General features: G+C 59.2%; 1 protein-coding gene across 1 annotated transcript; it reads left to right on the top strand.

The window, feature by feature from the left end:
• Positions 1–12,582: 12,582 nt before the first annotated feature.
• Positions 12,583–13,305, top strand: BHLHE23 (basic helix-loop-helix family member e23). The gene has a single exon (XM_004331791.2). The coding sequence runs from the start codon at positions 12,583–12,585 to the stop codon at positions 13,303–13,305; it is 723 nt and encodes a 240-aa protein (XP_004331839.2).
• The last annotated feature ends 304 nt before the right edge of the window (positions 13,306–13,609 follow it).

Genomic DNA, 13,609 nt, shown 5'->3' with positions numbered 1-13,609 from the left:
GGGCTGCTGAGCTGGTAGGACGCTAGCCTGCAGCTCCTGACACTCTGGGGGGCCCACCTGCCCGAGAGCAAAGTCAGCACAGAACAAGCCGAGCTGAGAGACGGGGACGAGTCCTCGTGCCGTCATCAGGGCACCTAGACCCAGCTGTGCCTGAAGCCATCCTCGGTTCACAGAGCTGAAAACTCCAGAGGCCCCTGTCTTCTTAAACCACTTGGAATTAGTCAGGATTCCTTCCATCAAAAGTGACTGGATTCCAGCAGGTGGTGACTTAAAGAGAAGCCAGACGGTCACAGAGTCAGTACCAGGAAGCTAAGGTGTCGGCTGAGTCAGTGCCCTACACACAGATCTCTGGACCCCAGCGCCCCGTGCTGCTCACACTCTGTTGCTTGGACGCCCCCTTCCCACCCCCCACGGAAACGGTGGAGGGGCGGTGGGTCATGTCAGAGGCTGTGCCTCGTGTCTGTGGGTCTGGAAGGAGGAGAAGGCCCCACTCCCACCTGCCTCGCCATGATAAATGGCAAACACCCACTTAAGGAAGCAGGGGGCCAGGCCGTACGGGCTCCCTGCCCCCTGTCACGGGCGATCCCCCTCCTGACCCCAAGACTCCAGCCAACAAGCTTGCTCCAACAAACACCATTCGTTTGCTTTTTTTTTTTTGCGGTACGCGGGCCTCTCACTGTCGTGGCCTCTCCCGTTGTGGAGCACAGGCTCCGGACGCGCAGGCTCAGCAGCCATGGCTCAAGGGTCCAGCCGCTCCGTGGCATGTGGGATCCTCCCGGACCGGGGCACAAACCCGTGTCCCCTGCATTGGCAGGCAGACTCCCAACCACTGCGCCACCAGGGAAGCCCCATTTGCTTTTAATTGTGCCGTAAGTAATTGTTTAGGGGGCTGAAGATCTCCTTTTTAAATTTTCTATGTATTAATATTTAATCTTAACGAAGTACAGAATCGTTTGTGCAATAACGTGGGAGCCATGGAAGGAGGAATCAGCCACTGACACGTCACCAGGGTCCCCGGGCTGCTGCAGGCGTCACGCCTCCACACGCACTGCAGGCCCCTGGGTGCTGCGGCCAGAAGGGCTGCCGGGGAGCAATGCAGCCAGGGCAGCTCCGGGTTCAGGCCAGGGCCCAGGCCAGGGTCCTGGGCCATGTGTGATGTGTGGAAGGGGACATTTGGGGGAGACCGGCTCCTCTCCTCCTGCCTTCAGAGGGTCCAGGCATGCAGGTCTCCACATCCTCGCAGACCCCTCGTCCATCCAGGCTGCCCTCACACCTGCTGGAGGCCCTGACGCAGACAGCTGCGGCCACGTCCATCCAGCACTCGCCCACGTGAGACACAGGACATGGAGATGGGGGGAGGGGGCAGAGCCAGATGGGCCTCAAGTCCCCCAGGTGAGAGTGCAGCACCCCCGCCCAGGACCCTGCACCCTCCCAGCCGGGGTTTCAAGCCCAGGGCGCCCCTGATCCCGCTCTGTAGCCAGAGAGAGGCCAGTACAAGCTCGGGCTCTGCCCCTGAGGGCCGTGTGACCCGGGCCACGCCGACCCTGCTGTAGAGCAGGAGGAAAGAGGGCGCTGGCGCCTGGCAAGGAGCACAGTGTCGGCAGAACCTGCCCCTCCGCTGTTCAATAAACATCAAAGCCTCAGAAGCCCTGGGTTCCAGGTGACGGGGAGAAGAAGACCCCCGAGAACCCAAGGTCAATCCAGAGACGAGAAATACAGCCGACGCACAGAGACGGAATGGACACGGGGAGAAGAAGACACCCGAGAACCCAAGGTCAATCCAGAGACGAGAAATACAGCCGACGCACAGAGACGGAATGGACACGGGGAGAAGAAGACCCCGAGAACCCAAGGTCAATCCAGAGACGAGAAATACAGCCGACGCACAGAGACGGAATGGACACGGGGAGAAGAAGACCCCCGAGAACCCAAGGTCAATCCAGAGACGAGAAATACAGCCGACGCACAGAGACGGAATGGACACGGGGAGAAGAAGACCCCGAGAACCCAAGGTCAATCCAGAGACGAGAAATACAGCCGACGCACAGAGACGGAATGGACACGGGGAGAAGAAGACCCCCGAGAACCCAAGGTCAATCCAGAGACGAGAAATACAGCCGACGCACAGAGACGGAATGGACACGGGGAGAAGAAGACCCCCGAGAACCCAAGGTCAATCCAGAGACGAGAAATACAGCCGACGCACAGAGACGGAATGGACACGGGGAGAAGAAGACCCCCGAGAACCCAAGGTCAATCCAGAGACGAGAAATACAGCCGACGCACAGAGACGGAATGGACACGGGGAGAAGAAGACCCCCGAGAACCCAAGGTCAATCCAGAGACGAGAAATACAGCCGACGCAAAGAGACGGAATGGACACGGGGAGAAGAAGACCCCGAGAACCCAAGGTCAATCCAGAGATGAGAAATACAGCCGACGCAAAGAGACAGAATGGACACGGGGAGAAGAAGACCTCTGAAAACCCAAAGTCAATCCAGAGATGAAAAATACAACTGAGGCAAAGAGACAGGATGGACAGAAGTAACAGATGAGACTTTGCAAGAAAACAAGTCAATTTGAAGACAGCAATATTAATACCCAAAAGGAAGCCCGCAGAAGAAAAAAATATCAAAAAAAAAAAGAGCAGAATGTCAGCGGCATGGGGGCAATATTAGGGTGGGTGGTGGAGGGACAGAAAAGTGGACCCTAAAGCGTGATGGTCAATTTTCCAAATCTGTTGGAAATCCAGAGATTGAAGAAGCTTGCCGAACCCCAAGCCAAATTAACGTAAGAAACCACCACAAGCCTAACAAAACCGTCAAACACCAGTGAGGAAGGAAACTCTGAAGCCATCAAAGAAAACAGACAAATGACATAGAGACGGACAGGCGTCTGAGTTAGAGCAGGATTCCCGTGGAACCACACAGGTTAGAAGACTCAGAGGTGACGTACTGCAAGTGCTGACAGAAGGAGGAAATCGATCCAGCTAACCGCTCCGTCCAGTGAAAACATCCTCGCCATGAAGTTCCTCTAAACCGACGCACGAAAAGTCAGCCCCAGGGCACGCACAGGACACAGGAAAGTTCTTCAGGCAGAAGGAGGGTGACGTCGGATGGGTCTACACAAAAGAAAGTGGGCCAGATGTGGGAAAGCCGTGGATCAATAGAAAAACTGTTACAATCATTTTTGATTTTTCAAAGGTAATGGACGGTTGAAGGCAAAAATATTAATCACGCGCTGTGGGGATTATAACCTCTGTAGATGGGTAAAATGCACGACAGGCGTAGCACAAAGGCTGAGGGTGGTAAGTGTGTACAGTCGTGCATACATGACGGGCACACGGCTGGTCAAAGACCGCGGGGCCGTTTGCAGACTTGCGTCCTACACCTGCCGGGTGTGAAGGATCAACCCCTGAGGATGTGAAACGCGGAGGAGAATCTCAGAAGCCAACAGTAAAGGTAGAAAGGGAATCACCTGAAAACTCAATCCAAAGTGACGCAGGAAAAGAGGGGAAGAAGAAACAAGAAGAGACGGGACAGACAGCCAGCAAAACTTGTAGGAGAGGCGGATTTTCAAAAGCGAAAAGCATTGAAGAGAAAAAGACGTAAATAAACACAGAGACCCCGAAAGCGCCTCAGTACATGGAAAACAGGCCATTCAACACCGTCGAGACAAACTGCGCTGGGCTTCATCAGGTGAAGCCCTGCCCGCAGAGGACCCCGGGGGACACCCGCCAAACTCCACAGATGATGGGGCTCACGGGCCAGAGCTGGATGGACACACGGACAGACAGACTTTCCTCAGCACCGCCGACTGGCAACGGCCCACGTCCAGGCATCCACACGGGGTCTAATGCGAATATGGCAGCCAGGACACAGCCCGCGGCCACGAGTCACCCACGCAGCTGTGGGCAGGGAGCTCAGACCGACGGAGACGCAGGACTGCGTGTCTGGGGAGGGGGGGGCGTCCGATGCCAGGACAGCGCCCAGGGCACACACGCCCCAGGACGTCATGACCACTAGCCCAGTGTCGGGTCCCTTCACCTGGACACGCACCACGCGTCAGGGCTCAGAAGTGGTGCGTCCAGGCTGAGGGGCAAGGAGAGGGGGACCCCCAGGGTGGGAGACCGACCTCCACAGTCTCTCCAGGCGACCTCTCGGCCTCACTACCCCACTTTGCGGAAGGGGAAATGGCTGGCCTCCCACTCAGGAGGCCCGTGGAAGAGCAGGGCCTGCTGGACGGCCAGCTCCACACGGCGGTCATCCCAGCGGGGCTGACCTGCCGGAGTGCGCGGGGCGGGTGGCACAAATGGGACCCTCCCCAGACTCGCCTAAGCCCACAGCGCCCGAGAGGCAGGTGCCACAGCTGGGCCTCGGTTTACCCATTTTACAGGTGAGGACAGAGTTGGGGGTACAGGGTGGGCTGCCAGCAGCCTGGCTCCGGGACCTGGGCCCTGAGCACCGTCCATCTGTGCCTGACGCTGACTCCAGCCCCTCCCTGGGGCTGGACCCACCTCCCTTCCGGCACCAGGCAAGCATCACACAAACGCCCGCCCCCAGCCCGCTCCACTGCCCTCCCAGCTCAGTGGTGCCCAGACCTGCTGCTGGTGTCCGCAGCACCCCCTCCAGAGCTCACCCTGACCCGAGGCTGCTGCCTCCAGAGCAGGACGGTGGGGCTGGGGGTCAGAGGTGGGACAGCAGGCACCCGTCCCCCCCTTCTGAGCCACTGTGCAGAGCCCAGCACTGGCCGCCCTCCTGGCTACACCCCCATTACTCCAGAGGGTCCAGGGCCTGAGGTCTGGCCCAAGGGCACCCAAGGCCACACTCGGACACCAGCATCCTGCTGCCCCCAAGCCTCCCCCGGACTCGGCCACGCAAACCCCGGGCCTTGCTGCCCCCTGGAGGCCAGGAGGCAGATGGCCCCTAAGGGGCGGCCCTCCTCCGCCTTCCCCAAGTCAGAGGAGCTGGGTGGGGGCAGGGGTCTTGCCCTGGGCACCCAAGCTGTCCCCTAGCCGGCACCACGAGACCTCCCCTGGGCAGCCCCCCTGCCCACGCAGAGCCCGCCACTCACACCCACACCTATTAAGTGCTCAGCAGGGGCTCAGGGCCCCTCGGGGGACCTCAGGGAGGCCCGGGCGGGTGGGCGAGGCTCAGCACAGCTAAGCTGGCGGACAGGGGGCGGGGAGGGACACGGGCCTGCGGGAGGCCTCTGCATTTTGTTGATTTCCCATCAGGGGTCCTGGCCTGTGACTTTCTTCTCTCCTGTCCTTGTCTGGCTTTGGTACCAGAGCAATGCTGGCCTCGTAAAGTGAGTTTGGAAGTGTTCCTTCCTCTTCAAGTTTTTGTAAGATTTTGGGAAGTCGTGTTAATTCCTCTTTAAATGTTTGGTAAAATTCACCAGAGAAACCATGGGCCTGGGCTCTTCCGTGTTGGGAGGGTTTTAATTACTGATTCAATCTCCTTACTGGTGACTGGTTTGCTCAGAGTTTCTGTTTGTTCATAATTCAGTGCCGGCAGGTTGCGTGTCTCTTGGAACTTACCGATTTCTTCAGATTTGTGCAACGCACGGTGTCTTGTCCACAGCAGCCCCTCCCGGTCCTCCGTGCTCCTGTGGCACCAGCTAGAAAGCACGCAGATGTTTATAGCAACTTCACTCACAAGTGCCAACCGCTAACAGAAGAAACAGACGATATTTGTAAGTGTGTGGACATGGTTAACAATGCACTCAATACATTTGATCACATTAATTTGTTTAATATTTATTTATTTTGGCCGTGCCGGGTCTTAGTTGAGGCACGCGGGATCTTCATTGTGGCACGCAGGATTTTTTAGTTGCGACATATGGGATCTAGTTCCCCAACCAGGGACCGAACCCAGGCCCCCTGCGTTGGGAGCGCGGAGTCTTAACCACTGTGCCACCAGGGAAACCCCAAGCAAATTAATTTATAAAGAACACCACACTCCCCAAAAAAGTTCACAAAAATTGAGCAGATAAGTCACAGAGGCTTGGGGTGAGGGAGAAACAGGTGGGGAACAGGAGATTTTTGGGGCCATGAAACTATTCTGTATGGTGGACACATGTCATTATACCTTTGTAAAAACCTGTAGAGTACAACACAAAGGGTGAACCGTAACGTAGACTATGGATTTTAGGTAATAATGATGTATCTGTTGGTTCATCAGTTGTAACAAACGTAGCAACCAGTGCAAGATGTTAATAATAAGGGACACTGAGGGTGGGGTGGGGGAAGGGGTGTGTGGGAACTGTGTACTTTCCCATCCATTCTTCTGTAAACTTTAAAACTACTCTTTAGGGACTTCCCTGGGGGTCCAGTGGGTAAGACTCTGAGCTCCCAATGCAGGGGGCCCGGGTTCGATCCCTGGTCGGGGAACTAGATCCCACATGCATGCCGCAACTAAAAGTCCACATGCCACAACTAAGACCCGGCGCAGCCTAAATAAATAAATAAATCTACTCTTTTAAAAAAAGTGTATAAAAATCTTTGATTGACCATACGCTGAGTCTAAACCAAGTTTGAACAAAGAAAATAAGTAACCGTATTAATGTCTTTGGGGAACAAATTTTTCAGATGAATCTTAACGTGCCCAGTAGAAGGGCTTTATGGGTGGTGTCAGTTTTTCCTCGCCATCTGTCAATTTTTGTCTGATATATTCAATAGCACAGTAAAAGACTTTATCACGGCTCTTTCAGCATCTATCAGACAAATACACACACACACACAAAGAATTTGAACAACACAGTATGCTTGATTGAATATATATATATAAAATTTCAACTATGCCCAATAAAATTCCCATCCCCTATTATATATGAGCCATGTTCACTGACCACGATGAGATAAGATTAGAAATCAACAAGAGAGCAAAATCAAAAAGTATTTATACATCTGGATATCTCACCCGAGATTTACTTACAAAATGTAGACTAGCTTTCCTGTGAGAAAATCTTCTAACAGACGCTGCTTCAGAGGAATTCAAAGGCTCCGGGTCTGAACCTGGAGAAGCAGGCAGTGTTCATGAGCCTGGACTGAATGTCACGAGGCTTTTGGCCAAGCTTGTCGCTCCTAATAAACCATGGTGGAGGCGTACCTTGTCCAGCTGGGGGAGGGCGTCAGGAGGGCTTCCGGGAAGAGAGGTGCGTTCAGCCCTGGGGAATGGGCAGGGGTGTTCCAGGTGGGCAGATGGCCAAAGTCAAAGTACAGAAACCAGAAACATCCCACATCACTGGCGCCAGCGTAGCCCACCTGGCTGGTGCCGGGGGCAACACGGGACGTGGCTCACGCGTGGGGATGGGCAGGACCTGGAATGCCCCAAGGAGCAGGGCTCTATCCTGCCGGTGACTGGGAGCTACCAGGCATCTTAAGTGGAAGGAGATCAGGTCAGCCGGGAATCTATGTACTGATGGAGAAAGGGGGGCAGAGAACACGCAAGGAAGGGCAGAGCTGAAGCCACCTGCGTCAGAACCCCGGGGGCCCCCTGCTTCCTCCCCGAGTTTTCGCGCGGACTCAGCAGCTCTCTTTTTATTACTCCAGGTCAACGCTGTGCCACTAACCAAGGCGTCTGTTTGGGGAGGTAAATTCAGGCTGACGCGTTCTGGGCATCCGCCCTGCACGCCCGGCAGGGCCACCTCTGAGGCGATCTGAAGGTCCAGTTGGTGGGACGTGATCTGAGTCTTGAGCAACTCCCGGGAGACGGTCAGTACCAGGGGACTGTCTCCTCTATACCCCACGCAGAGGCCACAAGCCCGCAGCTCATAGGGCGTTAAAACCTCCTCTCCTGCGATGTGGATGGACCTGGGAAACACGCTCAGTGAGAGAAGCCAGTCACAAAAGGCCACATAGCGTATGAGTCCATTTACACGAAACGTCCAGAGCAGGCAAATCCATAGAGACAGAAAGCACGTTGCTGGTTGCCATGGGCTTCATTTGCAAAGGGAGGAACGGGAGTGATAGGTAATGGATACGAGTCTTTTGGGGATGACGAACGTGCCCTGGAATAGACTGTCATGATGGACACTGTGAATGACACTGTGAATAAACTAAAAACCTTGAATCTTAAACTTGAAGTGGGGGGAAGTGTATAGTACGCAAATTATATCTCAGTAAAGCTGGGTTTTTTTTTTAAATTTCTTTTCATCACCCTGGACTAACCTGGCACGGTGTCCGCTAGTGGCGTGGGGGGAATAAGGGAGGGGGGAGGGAGGGCTTTGTAAACTGTCAAGTCCTGTCAAAATGCAGGAGGTGGTGGTTTTGTGGGGTTTCTAAAAACAACTTGAACAAAAACAGGTTCTTGTAAGTGGATTGGGGGCCATCTTTACCTTCCCCCCAGGGGGACATGGAGACTGCAGACGGTCAGAGGCCAGAGCTGCCAACCAGAGGTTCTGAGGCGCAGCTCGGGGGACTTAAAGGACAATTACCAAGTGCTACCCAGAGGCACTTGGTGAGAGGTACACGGAGACACAAGCCCCTAAAATGAGCCTCGGGACTGGCGCTCCATCACCAGAGACCCATGGAAGCAATGGGGGCAGGGGCGGAGTCTCAGCTGAGACGCAGGACCAAGGCTGCCCCAAAGGAGCCTCCGTTGAGCCTCTTCCCTGCCTGGCGAGGCCCGAGGCTGTCTTGGCTGCCCCAACCTGCTGCCCTCGGCCTGCCCCCGGAGACCTCCCCCCGGAGACCTCCCCCCGGAGGAACGTCCACACCAAACGGCAAAGAGCCGTGACCGCGTTTAGCCTTCTGCACTTAGGAAATAGCGCAGAAAAAAAATCACAACCCAAAAGCAAGTGTGGGGCTGCAAAACAAAACCAATAAAAACACGAAGAGGTTTGAAATCAATATTCCTGGGGTGTCTTCCAGCCCAGGAACGGCCATGGGGCTTCTTAACGTTAAAGCAAGCTGCTTGTCAGTGACGACTGCAATGAAACTGTTGAAACATCAGAAATTATACAAGGAATGAGGAATACCCTCTGAACAGGTGGCGGGAAGTTGAGCGGGGTTCTCATGCCCAGGTGTGGAAAGCGGCATCTTCCACCCCAAGGCTGGCGTGGCCCCCAAAGAGGCCAGTGGGTCTGCGTCCAGCAGCCATGCTTGGGTGCCTTGTCTTTTACCTGATTCTGGTGAAGCGCTGGCCTCTGGAGCCCCCGCCTCCGAATTCAGGGAGGGGGGCTTCTCGCTGTGCCCCGCTCTCCCCGTTGTGGACAGGAGGTGAGGCTTGTGTGGACAGGGTCCGGGAGGGCCTGAGAACGAGTATTAACCAGCAGGGCCAGCGGGTGGAGCGCAATCTCCCAGGTGGCCAGCAGGTGGCAGCGTCTGACCAAAAACCATGCCTCTCCCGGCGCTTTCAAGATTTGCGGCCGAGCATCGCCCGGATTGGGCCCTCCGGGGAGGCTGCTTGAGGGTCTGGGACCCCAGAGGAAGGCCCGCGCCCCCCACCCCGCCTCCAGCCCTTCTCTGAGCTGCTGAAGTTCAGAAACTGGCCCAGAGCCCTCGCTTCCCGGACTGGAGTGTAGACATCCCAAAGGCCAGGCTGGACCCCAGACTGACACTGTCAGACCCCTCTGGCCCGGGCCCAACGTCGGATTTAATTTAATCTCCCAGCGATGCTGACCTGCAGCCACAGCAGGGGCTCTACTCCAGCCCCTCTTCTGAAAGCCAATATCCTGGGTGCCTGTGGCTTCAATTACTGAATGCTCTGACGACGTTTCCATGTCCCCGTGAGGGCCTGCCAGACACCCCTTGGGTGGTTCAAACGCCCTCACACTCAATCTGTCCACAGCACACCCGCCCCCTCAACCCTCCCGCCCTCCAGCCCTGAGTCCCAGAGGTAGGAGGTCATTGGCCCCCATCAGGCCACACCGCTCGTGTCGGCCGCGGCGGTAACAGTGGAGCTGGCCCACCTCTCTCCACGTCCCCTGTCACCTCTGGCAGCTCTGCCAGGCCTGGAGGGACAGCCAGGAGGAAGTGCCCCATACCCCCTGACGACAGCGGGAGCAGTGATCTGCAGAAAACGCTTCCTTGAGCTCCTACGGTGGCGGCCTCAGCCCTCCCAGCAAAGACCGAACTCCCCACCAGACTGGCCGCCCCTTGGTCTCTGGGCCCCACCCTGGCCCCCTGCTGCCCCCTCCAATGTGCCACGCCCCTTCCAACAGCCTGTAAGCCCCCTGCCCCCCAGGGTGCTCCCCCACCCCAGGTGCTTGGCCTGACACCCACTCACCCTTCAGACCATGGCCCAAACACCATGGCGGCCTGTCCATGCTGAGCTGTCCCCACCGCCCTGCCCGTGCCTGACCTCAGCCCAGGAGGCAGTGCAGGGGCTCCTTGGAGAGCCCCCCCAGACCCTTCTTGTCCCTGAGCCCACCTTCAGCCCCAGACGGGACAGGCCCCCCTCCCCTCATCCATCCGCAGGGCCCAGAGCACAGCGACTCTGGTGTTTCCCGCGACTGATGACCCACGTGTTTGTGCCTGTCTCCTCCCACCCAGCATGGAAGCCCTTGAGAGCCAGGATCCCCATCACTGCTGGATTTCCAGAACCTTCCAGAGCGCACACAGCTCTCAGCCATTCGCTGCACAAGAGCACCTGCACCTGCTCACGTTCCCCGAGCACTCGACAACACCGAGATCATCTCTGTTACTCCTCTCCCTGGGAAACCTGGAGAACAGAGAGGTTAAGCTACTCTGTCAAGGTCACACAGGAGGGCCTGGTGAGTGGTTCCCAGGCAGTACTGAGCTGGAGGCCAGGGGGACACCATCTCTTGACTGAGTGGGAAGCAACCACCACCCGCCAACTCCACAAGACCTCCAGGCACCTTCCCACCTGGAGAAAGTCTGGGGTCCTTCATCTCTCATTGGAAAGATTGAAAAGGTGAGCCCCGCGGCTGGCAGGATTCCCCCAGATGGGGCTCAATCCGCGAGGAGGAGGCACCTCTGGAAACTCCGCCGAAGCCCTGCAGCCAGTGTGCGCTCCCTGCACTTAGAATGTGGAGAAAGGTCAGGTGGCGCTGCGCTGGCCGTGCACAAAACCGGGACCCAGGTTTGAAAAAGGAACCAGGCTGCTCTCAGCTTCCTACCCTCCCGGGGTTTTTCAACCTGTATTAGAAACTCCATCATTACCCCACCCCTCCCAAACCTTCCGACAGGTCTGGCCTGAATCCTTGCCCCCAACCTCCCAGCCACGGGGACTCTCCTGGCTGGCAGCCCCAGCTCGGCCAGCGCGTCACCCTGAGGCGAGCTGCGCCCAAGGACCAGCCCCCACACCCTCCCCGGCCCAGGCTGGCGGGGAAATTGCGGAACCGGGCATCGTGCATCCCGGGGCCCCGCAGGTGCTCAGGCGACACCCCTGGTCTGACGTCCCCCTGGGGGCACCACAGCCGTCCCTGGAGGGGTTTCTTGGATGAGACTCAGGCCAGGACAGAGGACCCGCCCCCGCCCCAGCCTCTCGCCGGCGCAGCCCCCACCTGCTTTCTGCAGCAGAGCTGCCATGCTCCCCAACTTCATGGTGGAGCCCTCGCCCCCGCCCCCAAGTAGAAAACAGAAAATTCCTCCTCTATGGTAGGGCAAACCATGGAAAAAACCTTTCACTGGAAATAGCAGAGAATTGAAACAAGGTTTTGCCTAAACAAGAGGTTTTTGTCCTTAAGTCTCCGATCCCCGCCTCAAATCACTAAGACTTCAGGGAGCGTGGAAACATCTCCAGGACGCACTTGTCCCCGGAAACGGCGCGGCGGGGACTGGACACCCACGAGAGGGCCAGCTGTGGGGAAGGCCCAGCCCAGCCGGGCCTCGGGGCGTTCGGAGCGCGCCCTTTTCCCCGCGGGTTACCCAGCTGTGAGGCCGCTCCTGGAGGGCGCCCACCGAGCGCCCCGGGCGTGCGCTCCGCACCTCCTCCGGCCTCGGCGGGTCAGGCGTCCGCGGTGGGCTGCGCGCTCCCTGCTCCAATACCTGCCTGCGCGGCGCCTGAGGTGGCTCCTGCAAATGGTACCGAAGACGAGGACAAGGCGGCCTGAGGCGGGTGCCCACGAGCGACGGGGGCGCACAGTGACGGCAACCCCCGGGGGTGGCAGGAGGCAGAAGCTCGAGACGCCGGGAAGCAGGAACAGCTCTCCCGGGTCCCGCGGCTTCCACAGCTGTCTCCAACCAGACCTCCAGCTCCTTCCATCCCGGCGGCGCCCCACCCCTGACCATCGGTCTGCGCCGCCGGTGGAGCTGGGCTCCGGGAAGAGGCGGTCACCAAGTTCCCTCTGATTGGACGGCCGCGAAGTCCCAGAGGGCGCCTCCGCACCTTAAAGCAGGAACGGGAGAGGAGAAGGTAGAGCCCTCCGCAGCCCAGCCCTGCGCGCGGCAGCGAGAGGTGGAGAGGAGGGGGTCGGGGGGAGAGGACAGAGACGAGAGAGGGGGAGGCGACCAGGAGGCGGGGCTGGGGCGGGACCCAGAGGCCCCGGCGCGGGGAGGCCCTGGGACCGACCGACCGACCGACTGCCGGACGGAAGCGCCAGCCGGGAGCGGTACCCAGGCTGCGGCAGCGGCCAACGCGCGCGCGGACCCCGGGGCGGCTCGGGCCGGGCCGCATGAGCGCCTGCCTGCCCGGCGAGCCCTCGGGCCCCGGAGGCGCGGCCATGGCCGAGCTCAAGTCGCTGTCGGGGGACGCGTACCTGGCGCTGAGCCACGGCTACGCGGCGGCGGCTGTGGGCCTCGCCTATGGGGCGGCCCGGGGGCCCGAGGCGGCCCGCGGCTACGGCGCGCCGGGCCCGGGCGGCGACCTCCCCGTGGCGTCCGCTCCCCGAGCTCCGGCCGCGGCGGCCGAGAGCAGCGGCGAGCAGAGCGGCGACGAGGATGACGCCTTCGAGCAGCGGCGGCGACGGCGCGGGCCCGGGGGCGCGGCGGACGGGCGGCGGCGGCCCCGGGAGCAGCGCTCGCTGCGGCTGAGCATCAATGCGCGGGAGCGGCGGCGCATGCACGACCTCAACGACGCGCTGGACGGGCTGCGCGCCGTCATCCCCTACGCGCACAGCCCGTCGGTGCGCAAGCTCTCCAAGATTGCCACGCTGCTGCTCGCCAAGAACTACATCCTCATGCAGGCACAGGCCCTGGATGAGATGCGGCGCCTCGTGGCCTACCTCAACCAGGGCCAGGGCTTGGCCGCTCCGGTGGCCGCCGCGCCCCTGACGCCCTTTGGCCAGGCTGCCGTGTACCCCTTCTCCGCCGGCGCCGCGCTGCCCTGCCCAGACAAGTGCGCCGCCTTCTCCGGGACGCCCTCGGCGCTTTGCAAACACTGTAACGGGAAGCCGTAAGGGCCCCGGGCCGCCCCTTCCTTCCGAACGCGTCCTTCATTTTACCTTGACCCCATGACTGTGTCACCCTGCCCCCACCGGACCCCGCCCACGGGGAGAAGGCGGCCAGGCCTCGCTTCCAGCCCTTGCGTGCTGAACATTTGGGCCCGCGGGAAGCGCAAAGCCCATCCGGGCGCGGGATTGAACCGGACAGCGGGGCGCTGGAATCCATGCCCTGGAGCCCGCAGCGCCCAACGGGCACCCTCCCGACGCCCCAGCCCTCGACCCTGGGGACGGGACGGGGGTGACCAAACGTGCTTTTCCG

The sequence above is a fragment of the Tursiops truncatus genome, chromosome 15 (assembly GCF_011762595.2).
Source record: "Tursiops truncatus isolate mTurTru1 chromosome 15, mTurTru1.mat.Y, whole genome shotgun sequence".
In the NCBI taxonomy this organism is placed as follows: domain Eukaryota; kingdom Metazoa; phylum Chordata; class Mammalia; order Artiodactyla; family Delphinidae; genus Tursiops; species Tursiops truncatus.
This window is presented reverse-complemented; position numbering and strand designations above follow the sequence as displayed.

Excerpts from the sequence above, each read along its gene's own strand:
- BHLHE23 (XM_004331791.2), top strand. The coding sequence starts at position 12,583 with ATGAGCGCCTGCCTGCCCGGCGAGCCCTCGGGCCCCGGAGGCGCGGCC.